This window comes from Oncorhynchus kisutch, unplaced genomic scaffold (assembly GCF_002021735.2).
Source record: "Oncorhynchus kisutch isolate 150728-3 unplaced genomic scaffold, Okis_V2 Okis09a-Okis19a_hom, whole genome shotgun sequence".
NCBI classification, from domain to species: domain Eukaryota; kingdom Metazoa; phylum Chordata; class Actinopteri; order Salmoniformes; family Salmonidae; genus Oncorhynchus; species Oncorhynchus kisutch.
The window spans coordinates 5,516,744-5,541,976 of NW_022261985.1; the positions used below are offsets into that span (position 1 = coordinate 5,516,744).

The 25,233-nt window shown below is 45.1% G+C and overlaps 1 protein-coding gene across 4 annotated transcripts in view; it reads left to right on the forward strand.

The window, feature by feature from the left end:
• The first annotated feature begins 3,493 nt into the window (after positions 1-3,493).
• The window catches only part of LOC109885974 (tyrosine-protein phosphatase non-receptor type 12), an 89,590-nt gene continuing 67,850 nt past the window's right edge, over positions 3,494-25,233 (forward strand). For 2 of the 4 annotated variants that reach the window (XM_031815212.1, XM_031815213.1), the window contains exon 1: positions 3,494-3,936. In XM_031815212.1, coding sequence (XP_031671072.1) covers positions 3,838-3,936 — 99 coding nt within the window. In that variant the 5' untranslated portion in view covers positions 3,494-3,837. The remainder of the gene's footprint in view (positions 3,937-25,233) is intronic. The other 2 variants (XM_031815214.1, XM_031815215.1) reach the window with 1 other exon arrangement.

Genomic DNA, 25,233 nt, shown 5'->3' on the forward strand with positions numbered 1-25,233 from the left:
GAGCCGCGTAGGGATATCTGGTCAAAAGTAGTGCACTATAAAGGGAATATAGAGCCCTACCTCAGACCAGAGCCGCGTAGGGATATCTGGTCAAAAGTAGTGCACTATAAAGGGAATATAGAGCCCTACCTCAGACCAGAGCCGCGTAGGGATATCTGGTCAAAAGTAGTGCACTATAAAGGGAATATAGAGCCCTACCTCAGACCAGAGCCGCGTAGGGATATCTGGTCAAAAGTAGTGCACTATAAAGGGAATGGGGTTGTGAGACAGAGCCAGTGTAATTAAAATGTTTCCAAATATCATAAAATGAGGAAAGAGTATCGGGTGGGTGAGAAGAACACAGCGGGACAGAAGAAGTAACGCTTGTTTTCTTTAAAAGCTCGAGAACTGAGCTACTTCTATCCTGCTCTCTGAGTTCAAACAGCCACTCATTGGACATGAGGGGATAGGAGGGGACATGAGGGGACCTGAGCAGTCCTCCAGGCTTCGGCCTGCCAGTGTGTGTCTATAAGGCTAGCTGGCTCCTTTACAGCTTGGTCCCCCCCCCCCCCCCAGACTAGCCTGAATAGGGGTTTTGTTGTCATTTATAAAGCCTGAGGAAAGATAGGAGGCTGGCTCCTTTTGGAGGCCGCTCTGACCATGGTGCTGCTTGAGTGTTTCTTGGATGTCAGGGCGAACTGCTACTGAGAGGAATTAATCATGAATAAGCCTCTATGTAGCTCTTTAGTCTGGTGATGATTCAATTCACAATATAAATCCACCATGATTCCTGTGTGACAAACACTGCAGGCTGAAACTCTCCCTGTGAGTTTGTAGGCTACATCTTGTATATATTAAAACATATCCTAATAAAATGTAAAAAATACATTTAAACAAGTATTTATGCAAATACAGTACAACATTTCCACAGCTCCCGGTGCAGAACACAACGTCCATTATGAAAACACATGTAGGACAGTCAGTCTACCTTTTGCGTAGTTGTGAGATAGTTGTCCTGTTTAAGCAGTAGCAGCAGGCCAGTCTGATGATGGATTCAATTACGGCCCCTCATTGGTGGGGAAAATGTGTCATGGGGGAAGCTTGCATTTGTTTTATTTTGTTGACCCTTTATTTAACTAGACAAGCCAGTGAAGAACAAATTCTTATTTACAATGACGGCCCACCCCGGCCAAACCCTAACCCGGACAACACTGGGCCAATTGTGCGCCGCACTATGGGACTCCCAATCACGGCTGGTTGTGATACAGCCTGGAATCTAACCAGGGTCTGTAGTGATGCCTCTAGCACTGAGATGCAGTGCCTTAGACAGCTGAGCCACTCGGGAGCCCCAATTAGAATTAGAATGTTTCTAAACTAAAGTCATGTTCTAAACAGCTCTGAACTAGACATGAGACAAATCCTATGAGAGCTCTAACTATGAGTGTACAAGTTGTTGGGAGAAATATGCAGCTCACAAATGGTTTACTGTGCTTGTTAGACCTACTAGTTTGATTGTGCTGTTACGCATGTAGATGGTTATTACAGCAATATGATACAAATAATGCTAGATGGAAGTGGTCAATGCATATTTATACACAAACACACGCACGCATGCAGGCACGCACACACCCACCCACACATACACACCCCCTCACACCCAGTCTGTAATAATACAGAACTGTTTGACCACATACACAATATCATGTGTCGTCAGTAAATCCCATGTGTAGACAGTAAATATCATGTGTAGACAGTAAATATCATGTGTAGACAGTAAATATCATGTGTAGTCAGTAAATATCATGTGTAGTCAGTAAATATCATGTGTAGTCAGTAAATCCCATGTGTAGTCAGTAAATATCATGTGTAGTCAGTAAATATCATGTGTAGTCAGTAAATATCATGTGTAGTCAGTAAATATCATGTGTAGTCAGTAAATCCCATGTGTAGTCAGTAAATATCATGTGTAGTCAGTAAATATCATGTGTAGTCAGTAAATATCATGTGTAGTCAGTAAATATCATGTGTAGTCAGTAAATATCATGTGTAGACAGTAAATATCATGTGTAGACAGTAAATATCATGTGTAGTCAGTAAATATCATGTGTAGTCAGTAAATATCATGTGGTCAGTAAATCCCATGTGTAGTCAGTAAATATCATGTGTAGTCAGTAAATATCATGTGTAGTCAGTAAATCCCATGTGAAGTCAGTAAATCCCATGTGTAGTCAGTAAATGCCATGTGTAGTCAGTAAATCCCATGTGTAGTCAGTCAATCCCATGTGTAGTCAGTAAATTCCATGTGTAGTCAGTAAATCCCATGTGTAGTCAGTAAATATCATGTGTAGTCAGTAAATCCCATGTGTAGTCAGTAAATCCCATGATGGGTAAAATGAAGTTAAAATTGCAGACGGTTATAAAGAAAACAAATGAACAAGGCAAAATTAATCTCCATGGAAACAAGAGAATGGCGATGTATTTCTTTACAGACTGTCAGTCAGTGGGGGGTAGTAGCTCATAATGCCTTGTCATGCTAACACAACTATCAAATCTGCAGTCATTCAAAGGGGAAGTTGGGCAAGTTACGATTGACCTCTAACTAGGATATCCCCCGAGTTTACCCCACAGCGTCTGTTACAATGGGAGGAGGGAGGACCCAGTGAAGCCTCTCAGAGGGGTCTGTCTGTGACATGAAAGTGACCGGTTGAGGGGGAAGACTTTGAAGTAGCTTGTCGAGGAGATCTGTAAACAAACAGGAACTAGACCCAGGCTGTTTTTCATTCCCCTGCAATAAGAGTGGTTCAGGGGTGTGTGATGTCATCCTCCTTCATATGCTGTCTTTTTGACACCCTATCCCAAATAATATAGCCTACAGCAGTGCACTACATTTGACCAGAGACAAATAGTACATTAGTACACATGTGCTTTTAGATTTAACCTGTGTCCTCGTGTTACAGTACAAAATGAATCTGTCTCTCAAGTGAAATGAACGTGAGTGAAAGAGTGGTGTTTGTGTGAGAGAGGGAATGCACTGCCCGGCCTTTCATTTCTTAACCTCTACAGGTCAAGAATGCTTCCTGACACTGTGGATGCCTGTGTATTTGAGATCACAGAGGAAGACAGTTAGACAGAAAAGAGACGGCCGAGGACACAGACCCATGTCCATGCCCAGTTGGATATTATTAAGCAACTGTATCATTTTAACCACATGAAAGATTGATTTTTCGTAATCATTTCACAATATAGGGGAGAACTCTATGCACCAATCCATTGTAACAATTGCATTACAGTAAAACCTAAGAAGGAAGCGCTAAATAGAATTTAACCAATGAGAGAGAAGAACAGGAGACATAGTGATTGACGGGAGCGTCGCCCACTTAATTTATTGACATTTTAGATTGACGTAACGTATTCACCAATCACGTACTAATTTCTTGAAGCTACGGACCAATTACAGTAAGCCATTTAGTGAAATGGGCGTTAATGTTTCCAAGTGGCGTTAGGGGCGACCGCAGTCAGTGTATTCTTGTAGCTGACTTGTGAATGTGGCAGCGGCGAGCCAGGGAGGGGTGAACCGGTGTTTGGATTTTTATATTCAAGTAACGACAGCTAGTTTACGGTCATAGCTTGTGATATATATTTAGAAACAACAACGGAGTCACGAATTTTGTTTGGATTATTATTGTCTAACCCGAAGAGAATATGAAAAATAACATGGGGCGTTAGGGGATGTTGAAATGATTATCTGCGAGGATATATAAGCTCAAGCTATTTTTATTTTTTTATTTTTCCCCACTTTGGATTTATTTTACATACCGTGGGAAAACCGGACAAGCCGCCGGACAGCGGGCCGAGAGGATGGACCAGGCGAATATCCTGAGAAAGTTCATCCAAGGGGTTTGTGTTATGCGAGAAGGGGACCAGAAAGGAGAGGATAACTTCGGCAGTGACTTTATGGTGAGACCAGCCAGACATCCTTCTCCCTCTCTCGAACACACACGAGCAGTTCTAACCGGTTTCTCCGCGCTGACCGACAAATAGGTGATGTGTCGACTGTTTAGTTTCAACACAATGGATTCATGAGTCTTCAGTCGATAGTGTCTCTGTCTGCGGTAGTTTTTTTTGTTCCTCGTGATGCTTCTTTTAGGCTTTTCCCGTGTGAACGCTCCCTGCTGGGCGGCTTGCTATGCTATCCTGGGGGCGGAGGGACACATTTCTCCTGCAATTCCCTCATACAAATCTCCAGGCTTGTAATTTAATGCGGCCGAGCATTGTCACCTTTTAGAAATGTGCATATTCCCTCTCTTCTAATCGGAAAGCGAAGAGTTTTTCAGTACAGTACTTTAACGGTATACAGTTCAATAATATAGGCGTGGGTGCTAGGCCTCCCAAACCAGCCACCCGAGTGTAGTAATCGATGCGCTCTTGACTTTACGTTAGCAAGAGCTAAACGTTAGCTGGTTACCTAGCTTGTCAGGCGTGCCTGTCTAACTCGCATTTCGTACCACCATGACCTAAAATCTTCATGAACATGCTTGCTCGCTGTTTTGAATATTGACAGTTTCATTGGCAGACATCGATTAAGACCAGAAAGAAAGCTTTGTCAACTTCCCACCATTGACAGTCAGCTAGCTAGCATGAGCCGAGTTGGCATTCGTGCTTTTCATCTTATTAATAGCAGCAAATTATTTGCTTGGTAGATTGCTGTATTCAATGGAAATACAAAACCGTTTATACATAGACTACCTTATTTATCAGAAATACAAACTGGAATGTGCGCATGCATACCAGACATGTCTAACTGGGTGGCTAGCTGGCTAACTTTTCCCCAGTCCCACTCCCTAGCTACTTCTTTGTCCATGACATCCGACTTCGTGTTTATCTCAATATATTGATATTGTATTCTCCACATCATATTCCTGATGTTACATAGCAGACATAATCAATCTGTATTCGTATCAATTATCTGCAAGGATTTTGTGTTGAACAGAAAACGGGTTGGTATGTGGTGTTCTGTCTGGCCTGTCCCAGCCAGTCCGCCAGCTATGTCGGTGGGGTCTGAAATAGGGAGTTGACGGATGTTGCGCAAGGACCAGGGGCAGTGCGAAATTAGGATTGTGAAAGGAAGTGGTTTATAGCAGGGCTTCCCAAACTCTGCCCTGGGCCCCCCCTTCTGGGTGCAAGTTTTGGGTTTTTGCCCTAGCACTACACAGCTGATTCAAATAATCAACCTTGATGACCAAGACCAAAACGTGCACCCAGGACCGAGTTTGGGAATCCCTGGTTTATAGCACGACATGCTCCACATGCTCAAGGTTGTTTCTAACTCTTTTAATTACAATCCTCCCATTTAAAATAGTAATGCACTCTGACAAGATGTTAGCATCACTAGAAAGGTTCATGATGTTTTAGGTTATGCTGTCTGACATATGACCACCATCCTCAACATGTTACCCATTTTACCTGGAATATTTTGGTGCTTTTGTCCACTCAGTCACTTCTACATTCTCCCCTAGCCTTGGCCCTGTTCTATGACTGACTCGATGTTACAAACTTATCACCCAATGACTGATTGTATTGGCAACAACTAAAAATCCAATACCCTGTGTGACAGAGGCCTGTACAGTATTGACATGTTAATGTGTCTGAATAGCAGAATCCCACAGTTATCCACCACATGCAAATTAATACCAACAGTGGTTTAGACTTTTTCTAAGCCTGAGGTGCTTGATAGTGGGTTGGTAGTGCACAACTTTTGGCCAGGGCCCATAGGGTTATGGTGAGCAGTAGGGGACTAGTATGTAGGGAATAGGATGCCATTTCGGGTACACCCTAGGGTAAGTTGGAGGGGTGGCTGCAGGGCCCAATTACACATGACATACCTACTACTGTATTTAACTGCCACTAGCCTCTCTGAAAGCAGAGGTGATTTTAAGACACCAGCGCACACTGGAAAGCATGGGGTGTCTGGACATGGCCACAACAGTAACAATGTTTCTTTGTGAGACTGTCATGTTCAATGTCGGTCAGCATTGATTGATCCTAACAAGCACTAAGAAGAATGTAGGCTAGGGAGGCTAACTGAGATCCTTTTATGGTATAGTGCTCGCCTGGGGTATGTGAATGTAGCTCAGCCTGGGCTATATCTTCTGGCTAATCAAAATGAACCTGAGTGAGCTCTGTCTGTCATAGCCAGGGGGCAGGAAGGAGAGGGCCTGGGTTGCCATTCGTGTAAAGATGTCATCCAGTGCTAGAGCTGTTGTTCATCACAATATGAGGCCATTTTTGAGGCTAAGTGTGTCATTGTGTTATCTGATCTGACAACCTTGACACCACTGCCAACAGAGTGGATGGGGATATATATGGAAGGGAGATACTGGCTTTGGCATTATGATGGACAGACGGTTGAGATCAGGATCACATTATCCCAATATATTATTCACACCCAGACCCGACCCGTGTGACCGAGAGACCAAGGCCCGTTGATGTGGTCTTGACACCGAGGCCACATGACTGAGTCTCTGCCAGAGAGACACTCAAGAACATAGACCTGCCTGCCTACCTACCCACATCTGCTGCAGTGATCAGGAGACAAGAGTTCCCTGACATCTACTACCACTAAACCAGTGTAGAGCTAGACAAGAGGCTATACCAACTAGACAAGAGGCTATACCAACTAGACAAGAGGCTATACCAACTAGACAAGAGGCTATACCAACTAGACAAGAGGCTATACCAACTAGACAAGAGGCTATACCAACTAATAAAGCCCTGTCTCTGGAAGGTTTAAGTGTGATATGAATCACTATGTTCATAGCCCTGTGAGACATGTATCCAGTCAGTTTTAAAGGGAAATGTCATGCTGAGCGGAAGGCATTTAAGGCTTGGGAAGGAAGGCCCCTTTTCAGTGGATTAGTTACAAGGAGCAGGCTAATGATGCTCTTGTTAATCTGAGTAGATTTGTTTTTCTTTGTGTTTGTGTACACTAACATGTCGACAGATGGATTGAGCTTTATTTTTGAGGAACTCCTGAAAAACAGGCTGCAGTTGAGCAACTACAGAGGCTGGCATCTGTGAGAAGTAGACTGGCTAGCTAGCTACTGTGTGTGAGAGATTGCATTCCGGTGACTGCAGCACTTAGCACATGATTCAGGAGCTCTTGCATCCTACCCCACGTATTTGTCAAGCTCCTATCATCACACATGCAGAGCTGAGCAGGGAGGAAGCTCCCCTGTTACACACCGGTATAGAGCCCCATGTTTCCCCTGTATGGAGAGCCCCATGTTTCCCCTGTATGGAGAGCCCCATGTTTCCCCTGTATGGAGAGCCCCATGTTTCCCCTGTATGGAGAGCCCCATGTTTCCCCTGTATGGAGAGCCCCATGTTTCCCCTGTATGGAGAGCCCCATGTTTCCCCTGTATGGAGAGCCCCATGTTTCCCCTGTATGGAGAGCCCCATGTTTCCCCTGTATGGAGAGCCCCATGTTTCCCCTGCATGGAGAGCCCCATGTTTCCCCTGCATGGAGAGCCCCATGTTTCCCCTGCATGGAGAGCCCCATGTTTCCCCTGTATGGAGAGCCCCATGTTTCCCCTGTATGGAGAGCCCCATGTTTCCCCTGTATGGAGAGCCCCATGTTTCCCCTGTATGGAGAGCCCCACGTTTCCCCTGTATGGAGAGCCCCACGTTTCCCCTGTATGGAGAGCCCCACGTTTCCCCTGTATGGAGAGCCCCACGTTTCCCCTGTATGGAGAGCCCCACGTTTCCCCTGTATGGAGAGCCCCACGTTTCCCCTGTATGGAGAGCCCCACGTTTCCCCTGTATGGAGAGCCCCACGTTTCCCCTGTATGGAGAGCCCCACGTTTCCCCTGCATGGAGAGCCCCATATTTCCCCTCCTCCCTCTCTGTATTACTGCTCTCCTCCACGTCCTCCTCCATGTCCGCATGCTAAGTAAGCCCCCAGTCACCATGGATATAGGAAGCTGGCTAGTTAGCATAGCGATGTGCTACAGTTAGCTGTCTTTGATGTGCTCCTGGGTAATCAGCTTGATGAGGTGGAGATGACAGGGGAGGAGAGCTGCTATCCCAGCACACACATGTACACACTAGGGGTGTAACGGTTCACCAGGTATTGCGTTTTTTGGGGTCACTGTTGTCTGTCTGTTGTGACATCATTCACTACGTCCCTGGCGTTGTCTGTCTGTTGGGACATCATTCACTATGTCCCTGGCGTTGTCTGTCTGTTGGGACATCATTCACTATGTCCCTGGCGTTGTCTGTCTGTTGGGACATCATTCACTATGTCCCTGGCGTTGTCTGTCTGTTGGGACATCATTCACTATGTCCCTGGCGTTGTCTGTCTGTTGGGACAAGGATTGTTATGTTGGGCCTCCAAGTAGAAGTCTAAAAAGGTGGACCAGTTCTGAAATGGCCCTAGGTTTAGTTTAGTATTCTCTCTGTGCGTAGTGTAATCTCTCTGTGCGTAGTGTAATCTCTCTGTGCGTAGTGTAATCTCTCTGTGCGTAGTGTAATCTCTCTGTGCGTAGTGTAATCTCTCTGTGCGTAGTGTGTTCTCTCTGTGCGTAGTGTGTTCTCTCTGTGCGTAGTGTGTTCTCTCTGTGCGTAGTGTGTTCTCTCTGTGCGTAGTGTTATTCTCTCTGTGCGTAGTGTTATCTCTCTGTGCGTAGTGTAATCTCTCTGTGCGTAGTGTGTTCTCTCTGTGCGTAGTGTGTTCTCTCTGTGCGTAGTGTTATTCGTTCTGTGCGTAGTGTTATTCTCTCTGTGCGTAGTGTTATTCTCTCTGTGCGTAGTGTTATTCTCTCTGTGCGTAGTGTTATTCTCTCTGTGCGTAGTGTTATTCTCTCTGTGCGTAGTGTTATTCTCTCTGTGCGTAGTGTTATTCTCTCTGTGCGTAGTGTAATTCTCTCTGTGCGTAGTGTAATTCTCTCTGTGCGTAGTGTAATTCTCTCTGTGCGTAGTGTAATCTCTGTCTCCATGTGAGGCGTAGGTGTGCAGTGTAAACACATGAGTGATGACAGGAAGACTGTCCTGCTGGAGGTAATGCATCACCACTGCCATGATAATCTGATGCCTGCTCAGCCCTGCTGAGCCTCGCATACAAACCCATGAATATGACCTTCAGAGAAGGTGTGTGTGGGGTCGCTGTGCACGCCAGAGAGTATGTGTGAGGATTCTTCCTCTGTGATACTCACTACTGACTGTGAGATTATGGTAGTGACAACATGAACAGCCGTAGTGCTGAAACTAGTGCTGAGCAATTTAAACAGGCTGAAAAAAATATTCCCCACACACAAGCTTATTCATCTAATTTGCTTTGCACTAATTAGTTTACATCCCTGTTGGTTGTCATGTCTCCTTTGCCAAGATAATCCATCCACCTGACTTCTTCATATCAAGAAGCTGATGAAACCGCATGATCATTACACAGGTGCACCTTGTGCTAGAGACAAAAGGCCTCTTTAAAATGTGCACTTTTGTCACACAACACAATGCCACAGATGTTTTAAAGTTTTCAGTTAGCATGTTGACTGCAGGAATGTCCACCAGAGCTGTTGCCAGATAATTGGATGTTAATTTCTCTACCATAAACTGCCTCCAGCTTCGGTTTATAGACTTTGGCAATACGTCCAGCCGGCCTCACAACCGCAGACCACGTGTAACCACGCCAGCCCAGGACCTCCACATCCGGCTTCTTCACCTGTGGGATCTTCTGAGGGAGGGGGGGGGGGGTGCTAATGAGTGTTTCTGTCTGTAATAAAGCCCTTTTGTGCGGAAAAAAATAATTCTGATAGGCTGGGCCTGGCACCCCAGTGTGTTGTCCTCCCAGGCCCACCTATGGCTGCAACCCTGCCCAGTCACGTGGAATCCATAGATTAGGGCCTAATGAATTTATTTCAATTGACTGATTTCCTTAAATGAACTATAACTCAGTAAAATCTTTGAAATTGTTGCATGATGCGTTTTCTATTTTAGTTCAGTTTACTTTCCCTTCTCTCGTAGATGTTTATCCCCCCTGGACGACTCCTGAAGTGAGATCCGGTCGGTAGTTGAACAGACCATGTCAAATACAATGACTGTATACATGGAGTAGACCAAACATTAAGACCTTCCTAATATTTAGTTGCACCCCCTTTTGCCCTCAGAACAGCCTCAGTTCATTGGATCATGGACTCTACAAGGTGTCGAAAGAGTTCTGGCCCATGTTGACTCCAATGCTTCCTACAGTTGTGTCAAGTTGGCTGGATGTTTCTTAGGGTGGTAAACCATAATTGATACACACAGGAAACTGTTGAGCGTGAAAAACCCAACAGCATTGCAGTTCTTGACACAAACCGGTACCCCGTTTTAAAGGCACTTAAATATTTGGTCTTGTCCATTCACCCTCTGAATGGCACACATACACAATCAATGTCTCAATTTTCTCAAGGCTTAATCCTTCTTTAACCTGTCTCATCCCCTCCATCTACACGGATTGAGTGGATTTAAGTGACGGATTTAAGTGACGTCAATAAGGGATCATATCTTTCACCTGGATTCACCTGGTCAGTCTGTCATGGAAAGAGTTGTTAATGTTTTGTACACTCAGTGTATCCTGTATATCAATACGGAGTGGGGGAAAAGTTGCTTGTGCGTTGATAAGCAAACCAAAGGCAGCATTAACGATAAGTAATCAAATCAATATGGAACTTCTAAAAGCCTATTTCACACCATAGCCTGCTGAATTTACAAGATAACTTTTCTTTCATTTGGATTTTGGCACAAATGAAAATGTGACTGACTGGACTGTGGATTGATGGTCCAGTATTGTTTCAATGAAGAGTTGTTTGTTTACATGCCTGCTAGAGTTCACAGCAGGTGGATAAATACCCACTGTTGTGGTACTGATGAAGCCTGAGCTGGAATGTGAAGCTAACTGAAGCTGGTGAGCTTTAGAAGACCCAGGGGTAGATGAAGCTTCGTAGGATAACCCCTCTGGAAACAACAGGTGTTTACTTGCTGAAATGTGTGCAGATACCCGGCTATTAAAAGGGACAGGTGGCTATTTGAGACTGCGTTTGAGTTGAAGTTTTATGCTATTTCCGCTGTGCAAGCGATTAGATTTCAGTGTGTGTGGACGTCACAGCGTGTCGTTGGAAGCTTTAGTGGGATCAAAGCCGACCCATAAAGTTAGAACCGTCCCAGAGCCTGTTGGAGCTGCACGGATTCTAATCCCCAGGAAATGATGCTGTAATGCCTCTCTGTCTGTCTGACCACTTGCCCCGTGCTGCTCCGTGCTTCCTCATGATCAGAGTCTGAGATGGAGGAATGTGAACTGATTCACTAAAGTGTATTAATAGATTAATGGGTGACTAGGCTGAGGTCTGTTTGGATGTTTGTTGACCTAGTCTGAGGACAGAGTACAGTACGGGTCATCTATTTGACAAGGGAATGAGGGAGATGGAGGGAAGGAGCTAGATAGAGGGGACCCGGCCATTAGAGACGGTCTGTGGGACCTCCAGCACCCTCTTCCTCCTGTTCTTTTCAGCACTGTTTTGATTTCTGGGCCAGTGTGTCCTCTCATGAGTTCATTCATTTCTTCTAAAACACAATAGCACACCTACTGATGCTGTGTGTTAGAGTGTGTGTGTTTATTGCCTGGGTCTTTGTCTGTGTCTGTCTCTGTCTGTCTTCTACTGTATAGACCTGACTGAGTGGATATTAGATGGTATATTTAGCTATATTCTACTGTATAGACCTGACTGAGTGGATATTAGATGGTATATTTAGCTATATTCTACTGTATAGACCCGACTGAGTGGATATTTAGATGGTATATTTAACTATATTCTACTGTATAGACCTGACTGAGTGTTTTTAGGTTGGCACTGCAGTCAAGCCGGGCTACAGGGAAGGAGAGAAGGGAGGATAAAGCCCCTGCACCGCTCTGGTCTGTGTGACTCTAACTTCCTGTGTTTGGTCTGAAAAATCCCCCCTCTGGAGAAAATGTTGACACATTCATCCTCTTTTCCTGTGCTGCTCATTCCTCCTTTCTGTTCAGCCCGCTGCAGACTCCTCACACTAGCTGGTCCCAGCTAAGAGAGGAAGCTATAAAGTCTGTCTGCTGAAGGTTCCCTTTCCTCATAGTGTTGCCCCTCCAGTCCACTGTCATGTGAGAAGTGACCATTCTAACCTCTAACCCCTGTCAATGATAGCCTAGCCTGTGTAACCCTTCTTCTCTGTATGTAACTCACTCACTCACATTTATTTATACACACATACACACACACACACACACACACACACACACACACACACACACACACACACACACACACACACACACACACACACACACACACACACACACACACACACACACACACACACACAGGACCAGTCAGTAGTTTGGACACACCTCCTCATTCCAGGGTTTTCTTTATTTGTGACTCTGTTCTACATTGTAGAATACTAGTGATGACATCATAACTATGAAATAACACGCATGGAATCATGTAGTAACCAAAAAAAATCTGTATTGACTGACCTTCTTGTCTTAAAGTAATGATGGAATGTCATTTCTCTATTTGAGCTGTTCTTGCCATAATATGTACTTAGCCCTATTTGGTGAAATACCCATCTTCTTTCTGTAAACCACCTCTACCTTGTCACAACACAACTGATTGGCTCAAACGCATTAAGAAGGAAAGAAATGCCACAAATGAACTTTTAACAAGGCACACCTGTTAATTGAAGTGCATTCCAGGTGATTACCTCACAAAGCTGGTTGAGAGAATGCCAATAATGTGCAAAGAGGTCATCAAGGCAAATGGTGGCTACTTTGAAGAATCTCAGATATACTTTGATTTGTTTTACACTTTTTTTTAAAAGTTACTTCATGATTCCATATGTGTCATTTCATAGTTTTGATGTCTTCACTATTATACTGCAATGTAGAAGATAGTACAAATTAAGAAAAACCCCTGTGTGTGTGTGTGTGTGTGTGTGTGTGTGTGTGTGTGTGTGTGTGTGTGTGTGTGTGTGTCGGAGTCAGTAGAAGGGCCATCGCAGCAGGAGGTGAGGCCAGAAGCATGCATGACCTCTATGCTCCAGGAATGTACTGCAAGAGGCAACATAAAATGAAGGAATGTTGTTGGTGTGTTTGTAAGAAAAAGACACGCAGGGCAAAGTGTTCCATTATTGAGCCAGCAGACAAGAGCAGAGAGCACACCACTCAACTACAGGCCTGGTTACAGACAGACTTAACACACAGAGAGCACACCACTCAACTACAGGCCTGGTTACAGACGGACTTACACACACACACACACACACACACACAGAGAGCACACCTCTCAACTACAGGCCTGGTTACAGACAGACTTTACCGTGAAATGCTGAATACAACAAGTGTAGACTTTACTGTGAAATGCTGAATACAACAAGTGTAGACTTTACTGTGAAATGCTGAATACAACAAGTGTAGACTTTACTGTGAAATGCTGAATACAACAAGTGTAGACTTTACTGTGAAATGCTGAATACAACAAGTGTAGACTTTACTGTGAAATGCTGAATACAACAAGTGTAGACTTTACTGTGAAATGCTGAATACAACAAGTGTAGACTTTACTGTGAAATGCTGAATACAACAAGTGTAGACTTTACTGTGAAATGCTGAATACAACAAGTGTAGACTTTACTGTGAAATGCTGAATACAACAAGTGTAGACTTTACTGTGAAATGCTGAATACAACAAGTGTAGACTTTACTGTGAAATGCTGAATACAACAAGTGTAGACTTTACTGTGAAATGCTGAATACAACAAGTGTAGACTTTACTGTGAAATGCTTACTTAGGAGCCCTTTCCCAACAATGTGCTTAAAGTATGAAAATTAACAAATAGATCCAAATGAAATAACACCAATAAAATAACAATGAGGCTCTATGCAAAGAGTCCTGGAAACGAGTCAGTGTCCTGGGGTAATGAGGTAGTTGGGGGGTTTGAGTGGGGTAATATGTACATGTAGGTAGAGGGTGAAAAGCAGGAAGTCCAGAGAGCCGTAGGATTCAACAGGATGGTTCTGTAACAATGCTTCCCTTATTCCAAACTAAATCCTTTATCTAGGAGTTTAGTGTATTTTTGTCAGGTGTTCAACTTAATCTCTCCTATTCAACCCTTCTCTCCTGTCAAAACCTGCTTACCTTTGTAGAAACGCACCCCTGTGAACATGCAGAAACGCACCCCTGTGAACATGCAGAAACGCACCCCTGTGAACATGCAGAAACGCACTCCTGTGAACATGATGAAACGCACTCCTGTGAACATGATGAAACGCACTCCTGTGAACATGATGAAACGCACTCCTGTGAACATGATGAAACGCACTCCTGTGAACATGATGAAACGCACCCCTGTGAACATGATGAAACGCACCCCTGTGAACATGATGAAACGCACCCCTTGTGAACATGCAGAAACGCACCCCTTGTGAACATGCAGAAACGCACCCCTTGTGAACATGTAGAAACGCACCCCTGTGAACATGCAGAAACGCACCCCTGTGAACATGCAGAAACGCACCCCTGTGAACATGCAGAAACGCACCCCTGTGAACATGCAGAAACGCACCCCTGTGAACATGCAGAAACGCACCCCTGTGAACATGCAGAAACGCACCCCTGTGAACATGCAGAAACGCACCCCTGTGAACATGCAGAAACGCACCCCTGTGAACATGCAGAAACGCACCCCTGTGAACATGCAGAAACGCACTCCTGTGAACATGCAGAAACGCACTCCTGTGAACATGCAGAAACGCACTCCTGTGAACATGCAGAAACGCACTCCTGTGAACATGCAGAAACGCACTCCTGTGAACATGCAGAAACGCACCCCTGTGAACATGCAGAAACGCACTCCTGTGAACATGATGAAACGCACCCCTGTGAACATCAAATCAAAGTTTATTTGTCACGTGCGCCGACCACATCAGGTGTAGACCTTACAGTGAAATGCTTACTTACAGACTCTAACCAATAGTGCAAAAAAGGTATTAGGTGAACAACAGGTAAGTAAAGAAATAAAAACAACAGTAAAAAGACAGGCTACATTCAGTAGACAGGCTACATTCAGTAGACAGGCTACATACAGGCACCGGCTAGTCAGGATGATTGAGGTAGTATGTAGATATAGTTAAAGTGACTGCTTATGATATAATGAACAGAGAGTAGCAGCAGTGTAAAAGAGGGGTTGGGTATATATTTGCTGAAACGACACACATGCAAAAACATGTGTGTCGGGGGGATATGCATGTGGGTGTGTGTGTGGGGGGATATGTGTGTTTGTGCATGCTTGAGTGAGACTGGGTGTGTGTGGGGGGGATATGTGTGTTTGTGCATGCTTGAGTGAGACGGTGTATGTGAAAGGAAGTCGGAATGTGTGTGCCAGAATGCCGATGTAGGTTGGTGTGTAGGTCTAAGCATGTGTACAATGCATTCGGAAAGTATTGAGGCCCCTCAACCTTTTCCACATTTTGGAACGTTACAGCCTTATTCTAAAATGGATTCAATAGTTTTTTCCCTTCCTTATCAATCTACACACAATACACCCTAATGACATCACAATACCCCATAATGACATCACAATACCCCATAATGACGTCACAATACCCCATAATGACGTCACAATACCCCATAATGACGTCACAATACCCCATAATGACGTCACAATACCCCATAATGACGTCACAATACCCCATAATGACATCACAATACACCCTAATGACATCACAATACACCCTAATTACAAAGCAAAAACACGTTTTTATACATTTTTGCAAACTTATAAAAATAAAAAATATATTTACATAATTATTTTCAGGTCTTTCCATAAATGTTCGATCTGGTTTAAGTCCGGGTTCAGGCTGGGCCACTCAAGGACATTCAGTCTTTGTGTGCTTAGGGTCGTTGTCCTGTTGGATGGTAAAACCTTCGCCCCAGTCTGAGGTCCTGAGTGCTCTGGAGCAGGTCATTGTCAAGGATCTCTCTGTACTTTGCTCTGTTCATCTTTCCCTCAATCCTGACAAGTCCCCCAGTCCCTACCGCTGAAAAACATCCCCACAGCATGATTCACTATAGGGATTGTGCCAGGTTTCCTCCAGACGTGGCATTCAAGCCAAAGAGTTGAATCTTGGTTTCGTCAGACCAGAGAATCTTGTTTCTCATGGTCTGAGAGTCCTTTAGGAGCCTTTTGGCAAACTCCAAGTGGGTTGTCATGTGCCTTTTACTGAGGAGTGGCTTCTGTCTGGCCACTCTACCATAAAGGCCTGATTTGGTGGAGTGCTACAGAGATTGTCCTTCTGGAAAGTTCTCCCATCTCCACAGAGGAACTCTGGCGCTCTGTCAGTGACCATCGGGTTCTTGGTCACCTCCCGGACCAAGGCCCTTCTCCTGCCAATTGCTCAGTTTGGCCGGGCAGCCAGCATTAGGAAGAGTCTTGGTGGTTCCAAACTTCTTCCATTTAAGAATGATGGAGGCCACTGTGTTCTTGGCAACCTTCAATGCTGCAGACATTTTTTGGTTCCCTTCCCCAGATTTGTGTCTAGACACAATATTGTCTCAGAGTTCAACAGTCAAGTCCTTCCACTTCATGACTCGGTTTTTGCTCTAACATGTACTGTCAACTGTGGGACCTTATAGACAGGTGTGTGCCTTTCCAAATCAAGGCCAATCAATTGAAATTGAAAAGTTGTAGAAACATCTCAAGGATGATCAATGGAAACAGGATGCACCTCGTCAGTTTCCAGTCTCATAGCAAAGGGTCAGAATACTTAAAAGTATTTATAAAAATAAAAAATTCAAGACATTTGCAAACATTTCTAAAAACCTGTTTTCACTTTGTCATAAAAAAATTATAAAACAAATGATTTCACCTTTATTTAACCAGGTACTTAAGTTGAGAGCAAGTTCTCATTTCCAGTTGCGACCTGGCCAAGACAAAGCAAAGCATTTCGACACACAACAACACATGGAGTAAAACAAACATACAGTCAATAATACAGTATAAATAAGTCTATATAGAATGTGAGCAAATGAGGTGAGAAGGGAGGTAAAGGCAATAACTAGGCCATGGTGGTGAAGTAAATACAATATAGCAAGTAAAACACTGGAATGGTTGATTTGCAATGGAAGAATGTACAAAGTAGAGAGAAATAATGGGGTGCAAAGGAGCAAAATAAATAAATAAATACAGTAGGGGGAGAGGTAGTAGTTTGGGCTAAATAATAGATGGGCTATGTACAGGTGCAGTAATCTGCGAGCTGCTCTGACAGCTGGTGCTTAAAGCTAGTGAGGGAGATAAGTGTTTCCAGTTTCAGAGATTTTTGTAGTTCGTTCTAGTCATTGGCAGCAGAGAACTGGAAGGAGAGGCGGCCAAAGAAAGAATTGGTTTTGGGGGTGACCAGAGAGATATACCTGCTGGAGCGCGTGCTACAGGTGGGTGATGCTATGGTGACCAGCGAGCTGAGATAAGGCGTGGCTTGACCTAGCAGAGACTTGTAGATAACCTGTAGCCAGTGGATTTGGCGAAGAGTATGAAGCGAGGGCCAACCAACGAGAGCGTACAGGTCACAGTGGTGGGTAGTATATGGGGCTTTGATGACAAAACAGATGGCACTGTGATAGACTGCATCCAATTTATTGAGTAGGGTGTTGGAGGCTATTTTGTAAATGACATCGCCGAAGTCGACGATTGGTAGGATGGTCAGTTTTACAAGGGTATGTTTGGCAGCATGAGTGAAGGATGCTTTGTTGTGAAATAGTATGACTGGTGTGATCAACTGGTATTTCCATCACTGAATGACCTAAAAGGCCTTATTTCGCTATGGGTTGTTTCTTCTCCCAGACAATTGTCCGGTGCAAATTTAAATTTATTAGCGTTTACATTTGGGGGGGGGGGATCCGGCTGTTACTGGCTAACGAGAATCTAGTCACTTTGCTGTGGAGCTGACCAGACAGGAAGTGGTGTTCCGGAGGGCAGAATATCACGTCACACCAGAAAACGCCCTCTACTACAGTACATCCACAGGTGTTTCCTGTGGCCTGGCTGGCACTGAGCGCTGTGAACGACCCTTCACTAACACACAGATTGAGGTTCACACACACACACACACACACACACACACACACACACACACACACTCACACATCCTTCCTGTGCCCCCTGCTACTCTGCCAAGTGGTATACAGTAGGTCTACAGACCTGCCTTTGTGACTGTAGACCTCAGTGGAAAATCTCAGTAACCCACAGGCAACACTCACACTTGTCCAGCCGGCTGAGGCGTGGTCCCCTACTGATTTGCTGATGTAAGGAGAGACCCTGACTCAGGACAGTAACTACGGAGACTACTAGAATAGTTATCTAACGGAGGTCATCTTGGCTATAATGTCAGATCAAAGTTTCTCTTTTTTTTCTCTGCTGAGTATGTTCTGTTTTCTTCCTGGTCCCGGGGCTGCTGGGAGCTGTGCTGGAGAGGAGGATGATGGATAATTAAGCAGAGCACTGCACTTCCTCCTCTGCCCCGTGCGTGATGATGGGGACCTATGGGGACGTCAGTAATTGGTCTTCTCGCTCTACCCTGTTTCCGCCTCCCAGGTTTTTAGAGAGATTAGGGAAACAAGATTTTAGCTAGTGATGAACAGTCTTTTTTTTTTACTGCTGTGGTGTGTGGTCTTGTGTGGGCTTAGGCCAACGCACTTACACAGTCACTCAAACACGTTCTGCTGTAGCTCAGTGATTTTCCATTGAAGCAGATGTGTGGAGAGAGAAATGTTCCAAGCTCTGGGTTGGTTATACTCCAGTAGTACAATGTGTGTGAGTTCTGAGAGTCTCCAGTCATCACTTCACACTCGGCATGTTCTCACTGTGGCCTGCTGGGCACAGCAACACCTGACCCAGGCCCAACACTGTGGCCTGCTGGGTACAGCAACACCTGACCCAGGCCCAACACTGTGGCCTGCCGGGCACAGCAACACCTGACCCAGGCCCAACACTGTGGCCTGCCGGGCACAGCAACACCTGACCCAGGCCTAATGACAGATGTGGAGTGTCCCACATTGTAGAATGACACACTTTCTTGCTCTTTCTCACACACACACAGACCCACTCAGACCTCACGCTTCAGGCTCCATTAGTGTGTAGACTATATGTTCTCTCACAGTAGCTAGCACTAAGCTAGCCTGCTGATGCTAATCTGCTGACTGTGTTCTCTCCCAGTAGCTAGCACTAAGCTAGCCTGCTGATGCTAATCTGCTGACTAATGTACAGTAATGTCTCTGTTAGATGTTCTGACTGGGGTAATAATAATAATCATCATCGTTATGTTTGTCCTAATGCTTCTGTTATGTTTCTGTTAGATGGTACAGCTGATGAAGGTTAGCGTAGCGTCCTGCTGGCCTCATCTGACTCTGTTGAATAGAAGCCTGTGCTAGAATGGTCTCAAACAACTGGGGAATGTCTGGGGAAGCCTTATCCTGGAATCTATATGCTCTATAGCCAAGTCCTCTGACTATCAAAAACTGTCTGTGACAACAATAGTAAGCCGGAGACTTGGCCAAGTCAGCTAGGAAGTGGATGTGACGCTGCCTGAAATGGGTTGACACGGAATGTGAAGGCAAGGGGCAACATTCTCCCATCTCCATGCAGACATGGGTCCTATCAAAATAGGCAACTGGGTTTTATTGACACAAAGATAATAAACAATGGTGGAAAGGTACAACACTCCATATAGGCCTGAACACTCTCCGTTTCTGTCTGGATGAAGATCAAACACAGTGGTGTTTCAGTCAACCATAACCCCATCAGACAAGTCCCCCCTCTGGACCCTGACTCATCCCAGAGAGCGAGCCCAGGGAGGGACTGCAGGGGGGGTCCGCATCACTTCCCCCTCTGGACCCTGACTCACCCCAGAGAGAGAGAGCCCAGGGAGGGACTGCAGGGGGGGGTCCGCATCACTTCCCCCTCTGGACCCTGACTCACCCCAGAGAGAGAGAGCCCAGGGAGGGACTGCAGGGGGGGGGGGGTCCACATCACTTCCCCCTCTGCTTCTTGTATAGCGGTGACTTCACCAGCAGGGCTCAATTAGCCCAAATGTGGCTCTGCTGCTGCTAAATATAGTACAGTGACTCTGCCTGGAAGTACAACCCCTCTAATAATGATGCTAAAGTTGATTACAGTTCTAATAAGTGGAGAGAGAGAACAAGTTGACAATAGAGGCAGATGTGCAAGCCGTCACACACACTCCCCCATATACCTTAGTATAGAGACCGATGTAGGGCCCTTGAACATCTGAGTTACGGAAAATCTGGACGGTAACACGGAATCCAGACATTAAAACAGAATTTAGCAATGTATTGAACTTAGTAGATAATGCTAGGATATGTTATCGTGTAGTCAGATATAGGGCTAGGACGTGTAGTCTGATATAGGACTAGGACATGATATCATGTAGTTAGATATAGGACTAGGACAGGTAGTCTGATATAGGACTGGGACATGATATCATGTCGTCTGATATAGGACTAGGACATGATATCGTGTCGTCTGATATAGGACTAGGACATGATATCGTGTAGTCTGATATAGGACTAGGACATGATATCGTGTAGTCAGATATAGGACTAGGACGGGTAGTCTGATATAGGACTAGGACATGATATCATCTAGTCAGATATAGGACTAGGACGTGTAGTCTGATATAGGACTAGGACATGTTATCATGTAGTCTGATATAGGGACTAGGACGTGTAGCCTGATATAGGACTAGGACGTGTCGTCTGATATAGGACTAGGACATGATATCGTGTCGTCTGATATAGGACTAGGACATGATATAGTGTCGTCTGATATAGGACTAGGACATGATATCGTGTCGTCTGATATAGGACTAGGACATGATATCGTGTCGTCTGATATAGCAGTTCAGACGTCTTTTGTCCTCGTCTTGTCGTGTCCTGTATATATATATATTTACAACTTTTTCACATGCATTTTATTTTTATTTTCCATCAACTCATCTTCAAAACACTCTCCTGCAACCCGCCTCACCAATGTATATTTATAAAAAAGTATTATTTACCTCAGATCTGTAATCCTCCAAGAAGCTAGCCAGAAACTCCAAGAAGCTAGCCTGAAACTAGCCAGAAGCTAATCCAGAAGCTAGTTCAGAAGCTAGTTAGCTCCTTTACTGGCAAATCGTTAGTATTCAGCTAACCACGGTTTGTGGTCATCAGCTATCCTTTAGCTCGAAAATCTATCGCCAGTTCTGTACGGCGCAGCGCGGCTCGGAACGGAACATACCGGACCAATTTTTCTCTCCATGTCCCTGGATTTCGACTGCTCTCTGGACATTCATACCCGGATCTCACAGCTAGCTAGCTGCTATCCGTGTGACTATCGGCCTTCGTCGATTCCGGAGCAAACATCAATTATTCCGGAGCTAACAAGCTCCGTCAATCACTCCTGAGTTCCATCAATCACACCTGGGCTGCAGTCACCTATCCAGACCCGTTTTACTGCCTTCGCGGAGCCCCACCGGGCCTTCACAACTGGACTGCCGACGTTATCTACCCGAAGGAGTTATTCGGCTGGCTCCTCCGTCGCGACGTTACCTGAACGCCATCTGCGGCCTGCTAACCGTTAGCTGTCTTACCGGCTGCTATCTGAATAGACAATCGGACAATTTTTTAAATTTTTTATTATTATTATTATGTTTTCTTCTTGGGCCTCTATAACTATATCTATTGTTTTTATTTTTGTTGTTGTGTGATTTGGATTAATCCCCTCTACCACACGGAACCCCACTAATCTACTGACGGAACGCAAGAGGTGGCTAACAACAGACCTCCATCCTATGCTAGCTTGCTACCGATGCCCTGGCTAGCTGTCTAAATCACCAACCAACCTCTCCACTCACCGGACCCTTTTGATCACTCGACTAAGCATGCCTCTCCTTAATGTCAATATGTCTTGTCCATTGCTGTTCTGGTTAGTGTTTATTGGCTTATTTCACTGTAGAGCCTCTAGTCCTGCTCACTATACCTTATCCAACCTATTAGTTCCACCACCCACACATGCAATGACATCTCCTGGTTTCAACGATGTTTCTAGAGACAATATCTCTCTCTTCATCACTCAATACCTAGGTTTACCTCCACTGTATTCACATCCTACCATACATTTGTCTGTACATTATACCTTGATGCTATTTTATCGCCCCCAGAAACCTCCTTTTACTCTATGTTCCAGACGTTCTAGACGACCAATTCTCATAGCTTTTAGCCGTACCCTTATTCTACTCCTCCTATGTTCCTCTGGCGATGTAGAGGTGAATCCAGGCCCTGCAGTGCCTAGCTCCACTCCTATTCCCCAGGCGCTCTCTTTTGACGACTTCTGTAACCGTAATAGCCTTGGTTTCATGCATGTTAACATTAGAAGCCTCCTCCCTAAGTTTGTTCTATTCACTGCTTTAGCACACACTGCCAACCCGGATGTTCTAGCTGTGTCTGAATCCTGGCTTAGGAAGACCACCAAAAATTCAGACATTTTAATTCCAAACTACAACATTTTCAGACAAGATAGAACTGCCAAAGGGGGCGGTGTTGCAATCTACTGCAAAGATAGCCTGCAGAGTTCTGTCCTACTATCCAGGTCTGTACCCAAACAATTTGAACTTCTACTTTTAAAAATCCACCTCTCTAAAAACAAGTCTCTCACCGTTGCCGCCTGCTATAGACCACCCTCTGCCCCCAGCTGTGCTCTGGACACCATATGTGAACTGATTGCCCCCCATCTATCTTCAGAGTTCGTGCTGCTAGGCGACCTAAACTGGAACATGCTTAACACCCCAGCCATCCTACAATCTAAACTTGATGCCCTCAATCTCACACAAATGATCAATGAACCTACCAGATACCTCCCCAAAGCCTTAAACACGGGCACCCTCATAGATATCATCCTAACCAACTTCCCCTCTAAATACACCTCTGCTGTCTTCAACCAAGATCTCAGCGATCACTGCCTCATTGCCTGCATCCGTAATGGGTCAGCGGTCAAACGACCTCCACTCATCACTGTAAAACGCTCCCTGAAACACTTCTGCGAGCAGGCCTTTCTAATCGACCTGGCCGGGGTATCCTGGAAGGATATTGATCTCATCCCGTCAGTAGAGGATGCCTGGATATTTTTTTTAAATGCCTTCCTAACCATCTTAAATAAACATGCCCCATTCAAGAAATTTAGAACCAGGAACAGATATAGCCCTTGGTTCTCCCCAGACCTGACTGCCCTTAACCAACACAAAAACATCCTATGGCGTTCTGCATTAGCATCGAACAGCCCCCGTGATATGCAGCTGTTCAGGGAAGCTAGAAACCATTATACACAGGCAGTTAGAAAAGCCAAGGCTAGCTTTTTCAAGCAGAAATTTGCTTCCTGCAACACTAACTCAAAAAAGTTCTGGGACACTGTAAAGTCCATGGAGAATAAGAACACCTCCTCCCAGCTGCCCACTGCACTGAAGATAGGAAACACTGTCACCACTGATAAATCCACCATAATTGAGAATTTCAATAAGCATTTTTCTACGGCTGGCCATGCTTTCCACCTGGCTACTCCTACCCCGGACAACAGCACTGCACCCCCAACAGCAACTCGCCCAAGCCTTCCCCATTTCTCCTTCTCCCAAATCCATTCAGCTGATGTTCTGAAAGAGCTGCAAAATCTGGACCCCTACAAATCAGCCGGGCTAGACAATCTGGACCCTTTCTTTCTAAAATTATCTGCCGAAATTGTTGCCACCCCTATTACTAGCCTGTTCAACCTCTCTTTCGTGTCGTCTGAGATTCCCAAAGATTGGAAAGCAGCTGCAGTCATCCCCCTCTTCAAAGGGGGGGACACTCTTGACCCAAACTGCTACAGACCTATATCTATCCTACCGTGCCTTTCTAAGGTCTTCGAAAGCCAAGTCAACAAACAGATTACCGACCATTTCGAATCTCACCATACCTTCTCTGCTATGCAATCTGGTTTCAGAGCTGGTCATGGGTGCACCTCAGCCACGCTCAAGGTCCTAAACGATATCTTAACCGCCATCGATAAGAAACATTACTGTGCAGCCGTATTCATTGATCTGGCCAAGGCTTTCGACTCTGTCAATCACCATATCCTCATCGGCAGACTCGACACTCTTGGTTTCTCAAATGATTGCCTCGCCTGGTTCACCAACTACTTCTCTGATAGAGTTCAGTGTGTCAAATCGGAGGGTCTGCTGTCCGGACCTCTGGCAGTCTCTATGGGGGTGCCACAGGGTTAAATTCTTGGACCGACTCTCTTCTCTGTATACATCAATGAGGTCGCTCTTGCTGCTGGTGAGTCCCTGATCCACCTCTACGCAGACGACACCATTCTGTATACTTCCGGCCCTTCTTTGGACACTGTGTTAACAACCCTCCAGGCAAGCTTCAATGCCATACAACTCTCCTTCCGTGGCCTCCAATTGCTCTTAAATACAAGTAAAACTAAATGCATGCTCTTCAACCGATCGCTACCTGCACCTACCCGCCTGTCCAACATCACTACTCTGGACGGCTCTGACTTAGAATACGTGGACAACTACAAATACTTAGGTGTCTGGTTAGACTGTAAACTCTCCTTCCAGACCCATATCAAACATCTCCAATCCAAAGTTAAATCTAGAATTGGCTTCCTATTTCGCAACAAAGCATCCTTCACTCATGCTGCCAAACATACCCTTGTAAAACTGACCATCCTACCAATCCTCGACTTTGGCGATGTCATTTACAAAATAGCCTCCAATACCCTACTCAACAAATTGGATGCAGTCTATCACAGTGCAATCCGTTTTATCACCAAAGCCCCATATACTACCCACCATTGCGACCTTGCCCTCTCGTTGACTGGCCCTCGCTTCATACTCGTCGCCAAACCCACTGGCTCCATGTCATCTACAAGACCCTGCTAGGTGAAGTCCCCCCTTATCTCAGCTCGCTGGTCACCATAGCATCTCCCACCTGTAGCACACGCTCCAGCAGGTATATCTCTCTAGTCACCCCCAAAACCAATTCTTTCTTTGGCCGCCTCTCCTTCCAGTTCTCTGCTGCCAATGACTGGAACGAACTACAAAAATCTCTGAAACTGGAAACACTTATCTCCCTCACTAGCTTTAAGCACCAACTGTCA